Here is a 12405-nt window from a genome sequence, read left to right on the forward strand (position 1 = left end):
AGAGGCCTCTGTCTCTAAACACACACACACACACACACACACACACACACACACACACACACTGTATAACCTCCCACAGGGTGAAGGTCTGGCTCACACTTCAGTTCACAGCAGGAGTGTGTGTACGGAGCAGATCAGCAGAGATACATATGATAATGAAGATTTAAATCAAATGAGCAGGTGAGAGACGCTGGCCAAGAAAATACTAACGCAGCACACACACTGTAACCATGACGATGTTCTTACCAGTATGAGCTAGTAACAGGTCACTAACTCAGCTAGCTTGCTCAAAAGTTTACACCCCCCCCCAGCATTCTCTGGTTACTTTATACGAATGTACCTCATGAAAGCAATGTGACATGAGATAGATAGATAGATAGATAGATAGATAGATAGATAGATAGATAGATAGATAGATAGATAGATAGATAGATAGATAGATAGATAGATAGATAGATGAACATCCATGAGTCTGTACACATATCAAACATCTTGTTAGATTTACTAATTTCTGTGTATGGGTGTACAAACTTTTGTACTCAATTGTATATGTATATATGAATCAATATTTCTTATAAACTGTGTTAAAAACTATCTACAGTACTGAATGATGTGGTGATGTCATGTAACACTCATGCATTTGGACAAAAGGACAGCTTTCACTTTGTAACGATAGCAACAGTAAAATATTTTGGCCTGAGGTACCTGGCGGAGATGTCTGTGAAGTGAACGAAGGAAGAGATGATCACTCCAATCCTGCCTTTACCTCCCTGTGGCACAGGGGAAAAAAATACTGCATATATCACCAAGGTTTCTCTGTGAATAATAATAATAATAATAATAATAATAATAATAATAATAATAATAATAATAATAATAATAATAATAATCAGCAAAGAAAGAAATAAAAGCTAGTAAAAAAGTAAAAAGCAAAGTAATAAAATAATACATCATACAAATTCAATACATCATACCATAATGAAAGAAAGAAGAAAATAATAGCAATATAAAAATATTAAATATAAATTTGAGATTATTTTAAAATATGCGGGGGGGAAAAGCCAGGAAAATTAAGGCAAATAATAAAAGTGAGTTAAATTGTAATAAATAAATAAATAAATAAATAAATAAATTGTTAATGCTGGTGAAAAAAAATGGGGGTGGGGGGTGGGGTTTGCATATGATGACCAACGAATGTGTTTCAGATTATTCTCTCTCAAATATAAAACTATTTATGAGACAATTTCGGCAGAAAGTTGGGACACTGTGTAAAACATTAATAAAAAACAGAATGTGAAGATTTGCGACTCATGGAAACCATGTATTTCATTGAAAATAGTACACAGGACATGGGTAGCTTGTACATCTGGGAAGGCATCATTAATGCTGAATGATATATACACATTTCAGAGCAATATGCTGCCATCCAGACAAAATATTTTTCACCGAAGGCCTTCCTTCTTTCAGCAAGAAAATTCCAAACCACTTTCTGCAAATATTAAAACTGCATGGCTCTGTAGTAAGAAAGTCCAGGTGCTAAACTGGCCTGCCTGCAGTCCAGACCTGTCTCCCATTTAAGACATTTGGCGCATTATGAAGCACAAAAAATGACAAAGATGTGAGACCCTGATCTGTTGAGCAACTGAACTTGTATATCAGGCAAGAATGCGACAACATTTCTCTTTCAAAACTATAGCACTTGGTCTCCTCAATTCCAAAATGTCCCAACTTTTCTGAAATGTGTTGCTGACATCAAATTCAAAATGAGCATATATATTTCAAAACACATTAAAATTAAAATCAAGCTGGATATGGCCAGATTTATTTACAAATCGTTCATTGGAGAATGTACACAAGAAATTTGTTATTCAGGAAAATCCCATAATTTCAGGAAAAAAACGTAACACTTTACTGAGCCTCACTAAGTGAGTGATAAGTGAGCAATCTTGTATGTATGCGTGCCAACATTGAAACATGGACAATAGATAATTTTTCTGAGGTTGTAAGTCAAATTATTTCCTTTTCAACTCTGTTCATTCACATAAAATTCACATTTGCTGTAATTTGGCCTTTAACCAGATCCTTGTCCTGTTACTATGTTTAACAATTTATATGTTTATTGACATAGATGTGAAAGTTTTTTGTTGCCATTTACTAGTCATTTTCAACTGCTCAATCATCTCCTTTTATGGAGTTTTGGGGGCATCACCAAATGCAAATCAGCTCTCCTGGGCACATCTCTCAGAACTTTGAAAACTTTTGTAAATCTGGACAAAATTTTTAGTTCGGTTTACTTTATGCAAACATTTCTACGCGACTTGTCCATGTGTGAAGTGTGCAAAATCTCACCCTGCAGTGGATGACCACGACATGCAGCGGGTCATTGTTCAGCCAGTTCTCCATGGCCTTACAAATGGTGCAGATCTTATCCAGAGGAGGAGCATGAAGGTCCGGCCAGCCCGTGTCTAAAGTCTGAGCAAAATCACAAACATCAGTGACTCAGGATGTGCCGCAGATTGAGAATCAAACTTCATAAAGCATAATGTAGTCAAACAAGTGGATACATATGAACCTTGCAGATTTGATGTTATATAACAACTATGAGCCAATCAGAATCCAGAACTCAACAGCACTGCGATTTAAACAGATGTTTTTTTTTAATATACTAGTAAACACAGATCAGACATAACATCATGACCACTGACAGGTGAAGTGAATAACATTGATGATCTCATTACAGTGGCACCTGTCAAGGGGTAGGATATATTCAGCAGCAAGAAAGAAAACAATCAGTTCTGGAAGTTGATGCAGGAAGTGGAAGCAGGAAAAATGGGCAATGAGCGACTTTGACAAGGGCCAAATTGTGATGGCTAGATGACTGGGTCTGAGCATCTCCAAAATGGCACATCTTGTGAGGTGTTCCCGGTATGCAGTGGTTAGTACCTACCAAAAGTGGTCCAAGGATCCAAAGGACAACCGGTGAACTGGCAATAGGGTCATGGGTGTCAAAGGCTCATTGATTGGGGCACATGGGGCACAAAGGCTAGCCCATATGGTCAAATCCCACTGAAGAGCTACTCTAGCACAAACTGCTGACAAAGTTAATGCTGGCTAAAACAGAAAGGTGCCAGTAACTCTTCTGTGGAATTGGACCATATGGGCTAGCCTTCGTGCCCCATGCCAATCAATGAGCCTTCGACACCCATGACACTGTTGTCGGTTCACCGATTGTCCTTTAGATCCTTGGACCACTTTTGGTAGGTACTAACCACTGCATACCAGGAACACCCCACAAGACATGCCATTTTGGAGATGCTCAGACCCAGTTATCTAGCCAATTTGGCCCTTGTTAAAGTCACTCATTGCCCATTTTTCCTGCTTCCAACACATCAACTTCCAGAACTGACTGTTCTCTTTCTTGCTGCCTAATATATCCCACCCCTTCACAGGTGCCTTCACATAATCAATGTTATTCACTTCTTCACCTGTCAGTAGTCATAATGTTATGGCTGATCGGTGTATACTCTTGCGCACGTCGGGTGGTGCTAGTTCTAGCTTCTGATGACTAACACTGTCTTTACCAAACGTGCAGTCAACACACTCCACCCACATACTCCAGCACTTTTCCAAACAGATCTATTTCCATTACCTTAGGGTTCATCTTGGTCAGGTCATGTTTCTTCTCTGACAGATTGATCACCTGGAACAAAAACAGGAACATGAGCTAACCTTTGAGGAAAAAAAGAAAGAAAAACAACAACTTGGCGCTCTGGATGAGTTGGTTTTACTTGAACACACTGACAATGCAGGAAAGTTCAATACCACGAGTCACCACTAGGTTTATAATCAATCATTTTTAGCTTAAAATATTGTGTATGACTGTTTCGGCAATGTACAGCGTGTATTGATTTTGTGTTTCAGGCCGTCTCAAGAGAGCTTTGCCTCTCACTGTCATCATGAATGGGTACAAACAAGTCGACGAACAATGACATGAAAGAAAAGAGACAAAAAGAATGAGATACGCTCATTACAAGACAGAAGATATCCCTGGAGATTTCAGTACTGAGTAAACAGCAATCGTTCTGTCCAGTACAGCAGAGATCAGTACTGAGCTAAGTGAATTCATCAGATCATCAGGACAAGCCCTGTGCTTTTTATCTAAAAAAAAAAAAAACCTTGTTCAATCTCATTACAGCATCTAAACATATGAGAATCAAAATACGCGTTTACTTCAAATTCTTCAGTATGTGCTAAGACATTCATCTAACAACTCTACTGTGTTTTCTAAACATTACAATTGAAGGAGCATTTAATCTCTCAGGATTCCTTCATTGCTTTTACACAACATTCATGAACATTTCTGCAACGTTGCTGCAACATACTGCATTTGGTTGTACGAATGTTCACAAATGTTACTTTGCAGCAATAGTTTTGTGTTGTTGATTTTTTTTAAGAAAGTGCTTTGCATCATATTTAGAAATGTTCCTACAACATTCCATGTAACATTTAGAAACGTTTATGAAACATAACAGCAACGTAACACTTTTTCTTGTAAGAATGTGAACAAACATTTTTGTTTTTGTTTTTTTACAGAACGATTATAAACATTTCATTTTTCAATTAAGAAACGTTTCTACAACATTGCAGCAACAGAGAGGTTGTGGGAATGTTGCAAAAGTTTTCAAGTAAAATTTCATCAATGTTTCTTCGATGTTGCTGCAAATCTATTTGTCTAAACATGAACAAATGCTTTCAGTATAAACGTTACTGCAATGTTTTGTGTTTTTCAGACTATTACCAATTGTTTTACAAAACATTTATAAACATTTCTACAACTTTGATGCAATATTTATAGTCTGGTATAGTATAAACATTTCTATAACCTTGTTACAACATTTTCAGTTGTAGAAACTTGTACAAATGTTTTTACATAACATCTATAAACATTTTTACAACATTTTTTTACTTTGTATAAATGTTACTGCTGCAACTTGAAGCAATATTTATGGTCTGGTGTAGCGTAAACGTTTCTATACTGTTGTTACGACATTTTCAGTTGTAGAAACTTGAACAAATGTTTTTACATAACATTTATAAACATTTTTACAACAGTTTTACTTTGTATAAATGTTACTGCAATGTTTCGTAGTTATCGTACCATTAACGATTGTTTTGCAAAACATTTATAAACATTTCTATGACTTTGATGCAATATTTATGGTCCGGTGTAGCGTAAATGTTTCTGTACTGTTGTTACAACATTTTCAGTTGTAGAAACTTGAACAAATTTTTTATATATTTATAAACATTTTTACAAAGTTGTTAGAACATTTTTACTTTGTATAAACATTGCTGCAATGTTTCGTAGTTGTCGGACCATTAACAATTGTTTTTACACAACATTTATAAACATTTCGACGACTTTGATGCAATATTTGTCGTCTGGTGTAGTATAAACGTTTCTAGGATGTTGGACAACATTTTCAGTTGTAGAAACTTGAACAAATGGTTTTATATAACATTTATAAACATTTTTACAATGTTGTTACAACATTTTTACTTTGTATAAACGTTACTGCAATGTTTTGTAGTTGTTGGACTATTAATAATCGTTTTACAAAACATTTATAAACATTTCTATGACTCTGCATCGACACTTTTAATTGGTTTTCAATAGAATTGATAAACATTTCTCGAACATTGTTTAGTTGTAGGAAAGTTAACAACAACCTTTTGAAGTAAACTATTATTACAGCTGATGTTTTACCTCATTGCAGGAGCCTTATTGATGTAATCTGACAGTCTAACCTCCTGGTAGCCTTGAATAACGTTCTACTAATGTTCTCTGCTGGAATAATGACTTCAACATGACATTCATTATGATTCTGCATCACTCAAAAGAATGTCCTCGAACCCTTACAGTCGTAATGGGCGCATTAATTGCTGTGTGTTTAAAGCCAGACTTTGAAAAGAGCTCTGTGTACAGACGTCTGTACATGACGTCCGCGAGACAAGCTAGAACTCATTCCTTCAGGGCCTATAATCCTGAGCTGCTTCTTCCACCAAGACATTTCTCCTCCACTAGTGTGTGTAAACACCCAGGCACGTCTTACCAAATAGTTATCAGCGTGTTTCGACTTGAGCATGCGCGTGACATCCTTCAGATTGTGCAGATAGGTCTCCTCAGAGCAGGCCTGTGGGAAGGACACGGCGATGATGCGCTCCGTCACATACGTCAGGTCAAGTTCATAGCCTTCCTCCATCTGTGCAGAAAAACACAACATGGCCACCACGTCAAGGTTAAACTGGATGTTGAAGACTGTAAAGTATACAATCAGAAGTACAACTATATTTTCTTGGCCACAAGTGTGAATGCGTATGTCTGGGCTTGTTGTAAAACATAGCACAATTCATACAAGTCTAATAAACTGAACATCGCCACAAAGGTGATGTTCACCCCTTTGTACACCCCTGCTCTACTCATTCATATATTTTTCTTTTCTGTATTGTGACTAATTTCTACATTGTAGACAATACTGAAGATATCGAAACTTTGAAATAGCATCTGGAACATATATGGAATTATGTAGTAAACGAAAAATGTTTTATATTTTAGATTCTTCAAAGTGGGCGGCACGGTGGTGTAGTGGTTAGCACGGTCACCTCACAGCAAGAAGGTCTGGGTTTGAGCCCCGTGGCCGGCGAGGGCCTTTCTGTGCAGAGTTTGCATGTTCTCCCCGTGTCCGCGTGGGTTTCCTCCGGGTGCTCCGGTTTCCCCCACAGTCCAAAGACATGCAGGTTAGGTTAACTGGTGACTCTAAATTGACCGTAGGTGTGAATGTGAGTGTGAATGGTTGTCTGTGTCTATGTGTCAGCCCTGTGATGACCTGGCGACTTGTCCAGGGTGTACCCCGCCTTTCGCCCGTAGTCAGCTGGGATAGGCTCCAGCTTGCCTGCGACCCTGTAGAACAGGATAAAGCGGCTAGAGATGATGAGATGAGTAATGAAATTTTGACTGGTGCTGTACGTAGCTTCTGTGTAACTTCTAAAGCTAACCATTCAATACAAATTAAACTAGAAGGGCACCCAGTTGATTAGAGTGCATAGCTCCACCAAGCCACGCACTATCAACATCAAAATCAAGTCACTTGAACCTAGGATAATACTAAAACTGCTGACCAAATTTCATCCAAATCTGTTCACTACTTTTTGAGTTATTTTGGGAACAAACAAAATAATCCTGGATCTGCATACATATCTGGATTTGCATCAAAATCTAATCAACTGTTCCTTGGTCCATGGCTCACCTTTCCACCAAATTTCACCCAAATCCATCCACTACTTTTTGAGTTATGTTGGGAACAAACAAAACAATCCTGGATCTGCATATATATCTGGATTTACATCAAAATCAAATCACTTGAACCTGGGATAATACTAAAACTGTCCACCAAATTTCATCCAAATCCGTTTACTACTTTTTGAGTTACGTTGGGAACAAGCAAAACAATCCTGGATCTGCATACATATCTGGATTTGCATCAAAATCTAATCAATTGTTCCTTGGTCCATGGCTCACCTTTCCACCAAATTTCACTGAAATCCATTTACTACTTTTTAGGAAAAGCAAGCAAACAAACAGAGGTGAAAATATAACCTCTTCCAACAAAGTTGGCAAAGGCAATAATGTACTGATTAGAGTGAAAATTGGCTGTTTGAATGATTCTCAGCTTCGTATTAGCTTTATTGGCAGATTAGCAAAGCAAGCTAACTGTACTAGCTACACCCATCCGCCCACCAGAGGCAGCAACTGTTTCTGTTTACCTTCGTAATGTCTTGGTTGTTTATGATTGAATGAGATGAAACCACAGTTATACACTTTTCTTCTGGAGCGAATTGCAGCTAGGAAGTATAGTTCTGAGTGGGGAACTGAACAAAAAAAACATTGACCCACATCTGCCATATGATTGGCCAGAGGAATCATTCCAGTGAAATGTTTAGATTTGTCACTCAGTCCAGATTTTGTAGCTGAACTCACAGCTCCATCTCATACATAGAAAATGAATGCCGGTCTGCAATTTTTTCATGCTAGTAACTCTAAAGGCTAAAATGTTGGCTAACAGGCTAGAACCATCTCATCTCATCTCGTTATCTCGAGCTGCTTTATCCTGTTCTACAGGGTCACAGGCAAGCTGGAGCCTATCCCAGCTGACTACGGGTGAAAGGTGGGGTACACCCTGGAGAAGTCGCCAGGTCATCACAGGGCTGACACATAGACACAGACAACCATTCACACTCACATTCACACCTACGGTCAATTTAGAGTCACCAGTTAACCTAACCTGCATGTCTTTGGACTGTGGGGGAAACCGGAGCACCCGGAGGAAACTCACGCGGACACGGGGAGAACATGCAAACTCCACACAGAAAGGCCCTTGCCAGTCACAGGGCTCGAACCCGGACCTTCTTGCTGTGAAGCTATAGCGCTAACCACTACACCACCGTGCCACCAGACTAGAACCAGTTCTTGAATATTAGTGTTATTACTGTGTGAGCCATTCATTAGTTTTATATGATTTAAAGTGTCTAGCTAGCTAATATAAACTAGATTAACTGGCTAAATTCCCAATTTGTTTCACTCAGAAGTAAACTACTCGTAAGCTATACAGTACATTTCGGAGGATTGTTGTCTAAGCAGACAAGATTTCAAAAGTTGATACTTGAAAGTGACTTTTCAATGAATTTGTTATGCATTTTTGTTTATGGATCATGAACAAAATGCATTAAATATGAAAGAGCTTCTGATTCCTGGTAACATTACCACATGTGACATCCAGCAGCAAGCTAAACCCTGAGCACTTCCTGTGTTTCTAGAGCAAGGCTTCCCCTTGCATGGCTTATCTGTTCCTGCTTATCCCAACACAGCAATATCAACAGAGAGAAGAGATCCTGGATCCTGTGTGTTGTTCTGCTTCATTCAGCTCAGGAGGCACTTCATGCTTCATGGGTTCGGTCAGTGTGACAGAAAAACACGGCCGAGGTGAATTGATAGGGGTTCGGAACAAACGATAGGTCCAGAATCAATCTCAAACCGGTCTACAGCGAACGTATCTCCATCTGTAATGACTCACGCTCTTCTGGACTCATGGATATAAAGCCTGGCCTTCAGTTCTTGAGCATGTTTATAGGATGAACATCTGAAGTATATTTAGTTCTCGTGCTGACAGACATTTGTTTTTCCTCTGAGGTTCATCTCAGACTTCCCCTGCTGATCCTTCACTTTTTACTGTTTATATAGTTCTCATTATGGGAAGTCAAAATAGAAATAGAAAATAGGATATGAGTATATACATATTCAGCTGTTGAATAAATTATGTCAGGGCATTTTTATTGAAAATTACACCAGAAAACACCAACTAACAGGCAATGTTGTGAGAATATTGTTAATAATGTCCAAAAGTAATGTCCCTGGAATGTTTTTTCAATGTTCTTCTCTTGGTTTGCTTCATAATATTATGGAATTGTTGCTCACACAAGATCCGTAGTTAGACAAAAACAAATGTTATGGAAATGCTAGTGTTAATTGATCAAAACTAGGAATCCCGAGTGATGCAACAGAAAAACAGTTGTTGATCATTAGTTCAAATCTTGGTGGAATGCAAGAGGGCAAAAATTGGCCATACTCTCAGGTGTCAAGGAGGGAGGGGTGACACCCTCTCTCCTCTGTCGATTACAGTGATGTCATGCCCAATGATGAGCTTATGCATATGGAAGTGGGTGGATAGCATATTCCTCTGAGTGTGTTACACTGCCCCCTATTATTGCATAAGCACCAGTTATGAAAAGATGCTATTGGCTGGTATCATGTGCCCTGGAGGAAGCATTAACATTTATATTATGAGTTTTCAAACAATTAAATACTCATCTCATCATCTCTAGCCGCTGTTCTACAGGGTCGCAGGCAAGCTGGAGTCTATCCCAGCTGACTACAGGCGAAAGGCGGGGTACACCCTGGACAAGTCGCCAGGTCATCACAGGGCTGATACATAGACACAGACAACCATTCACACTCACACCTACGGTCAATTTAGAGTCACCAGTTAACCTAACCGGAGTCGGAGCACTGAGAGCCCACTTATACATTCATAAAAGACTATTCACATGATAATGGCATAATAATCACTTTCACTCTTTCAGTTTTGATTGGTTTCTCTTTCGTGGTGGGAACGCCCACCGTAAACAGGATAAAATTTGTCAGACAAAGTTCAGGTTATTTGGAGGTAAAACTTGTTGCGATATGACACACGGATTTGATGCACTTCGGATGATTCAGGACAGCGATTCAATTTCAGGACAGCAATTCAATTCATGATTTAATTCATGATTCAGGACAGCAATTCAATTCAATCTTGAGAACTGCAACACTGATGATGAGCAGTGCTTTTTTTTTTTTTTAACTTTGACTCGATCCAGCCAAAGATCAACTCAAGTAAATGTACTGTAAATATTTCTTCTATTTCTGATGAGCAGATTGGTTGATTTGTGTGCACTGTAGTGCAAACACAGGAAAAATGACTGAGCAGTTTTTCTAGAGTTAAAATAGTTAATTTTGCTCTACTTTGAGTTTAGAGAGTAAAATTTGGAGCTGGAGTAAAATTACAGAGCAATTGTGTAACAGAGTAACAGAGTTGGTTGTGGCTCTGAACTGAGTAAAATAGTACAAGAGTTAATTTCAAGACGCACTGAATCGAGTCAAATACCAAAATAAAATCAAATATCAGATAAATGAAGATGTTTGTAAAAAGGAGTTTTAGAACTGTGTTGGAATGTGTGAAAAAACATGACCTTACCCATTGTGACTTGATCTGATGGGATTAGAGTTGTCAGTGCAAGGGGTTTTCACTCTTCTCATTGAATGGAATGGAAATTTTTTACACTTCTCATTGAATACCCCTCCCACTGCCAACCCTTTATCCCAAAACAATAGGACATACATTTTTTGATGGCCAGTTAATTGTCCAAATCAATGGAGCAGATTTAAGTTTTTGTGCTCGATCCATTCCTAAGACTGAACAGAATCACCACAAGTGACCAAAACGGTTCATCACAATAGGTAAGGTCATGTTTTTTCACACATTCCAACACAGTTTTAAAACTGCTTTTTACATCTTAATTTCTCTGTTTTTTTTTAAAGTACAATCATGACATACAGACTACAGAGATATTATTGTAGCTGAACTTGTGTTGAATACAAAAAAGTCATATGACTTTGAAAATGCTGCTTAGATTTGTTGAAATTAACAACATCAGAGCATACCAACATCATTAGAGTGCCAGAAAATACCCTCAGACCCCAGAGGGTTAATGCGTCAGAGGTTTCCAGATGTTACTCAAGTATCAGTAAAAGTATCAGAGATGGGGTTTTCAATAACATTCAGACCAGCACACATTTAAACATAAATATTTGTCTTTGAGTGTGAAAATAAAACAAGAATAGAAAATACGGACCGAAAATGAAATATCTTCTCATCTCATTATCTCTAGCTGCTTTATCCTGTTCTACAGGGTCGCAGGCAAGCTGGAGCCTATCCCAGCTGACTACAGGCGAAAGGTGGGGTACACCCTGGACAAGTCGCCAGGTCATCACAGGGCTGACACATAGACACAGACAACCATTCACACTCACATTCACACCTACGGTCAATTTAGAGTCACCAGTTAACCTAACCTGTATGTCTTTGGACTGTGAGAGAAACCGGAGCACCCGGAGGAAACCCACGCAGACACGGGGAGAACATGCAAACTCCACACAGAAGGGTCCTTGCTGGCCATGGGGCTCGAATCCAGACATTCTTGCTGTGAGGCGACAGCGCTAACCACTACACCACCATGCCACCATGAAATATCTTTGTGGAGAAATTTAATATGATGTAACATTAAAAGGGTTATCATGTAGAAACCTTGCCCTGTGGGATATTACAGTCCAAAGGACAACGGTTAATATTTTTGGTATCCTTCTGAATATATCGATATACGTAACAGGTTTGCTTTGGGTGTGTCTGTCAGTGGAACTTTTCATGCTATAATCTAATAAAGGCTGCTCATAAACTGTCCTTATACAACCCCAATTCCAAAAAAGTTGGGACAAAGTACAAATTGTAAATAAAAACGGAATGCAATAATTTACAAATCTCAAAAACTGATATTGTATTCACAATAGAACATAGACAGCATATCAAATGTCGAAGGTGAGACATTTTGAAATTTCATGCCAAATATTGGCTCATTTGAAATTTCATGACAGCAACACATCTCAAAAAAGTTGGGACAGGGGCAATAAGAGGCTGGAAAAGTTAAAGGTACAAAAAAGGAACAGCTGGAGGACCAAATTGCAACTCATTAGGT

General features: G+C 38.5%; 1 protein-coding gene across 1 annotated transcript in view; it reads right to left on the bottom strand.

The window, feature by feature from the left end:
* The window catches only part of LOC132881533 (tensin-3-like), a 137263-nt gene that overhangs the window by 94793 nt on the left and 30065 nt on the right, over positions 1-12405 (bottom strand). The window contains exons 2-5 of the mRNA XM_060914093.1: positions 6114-6263; positions 3650-3700; positions 2350-2472; positions 706-770 (exon numbers count right to left, since the gene is read on the bottom strand). Of these exons, the coding sequence (XP_060770076.1) occupies positions 706-770; positions 2350-2472; positions 3650-3700; positions 6114-6263 (389 nt within the window). The remainder of the gene's footprint in view (positions 1-705; positions 771-2349; positions 2473-3649; positions 3701-6113; positions 6264-12405) is intronic.

This window comes from Neoarius graeffei, chromosome 1 (genome assembly GCF_027579695.1).
Source record: "Neoarius graeffei isolate fNeoGra1 chromosome 1, fNeoGra1.pri, whole genome shotgun sequence".
NCBI classification, from domain to species: Eukaryota; Metazoa; Chordata; class Actinopteri; order Siluriformes; family Ariidae; genus Neoarius; species Neoarius graeffei.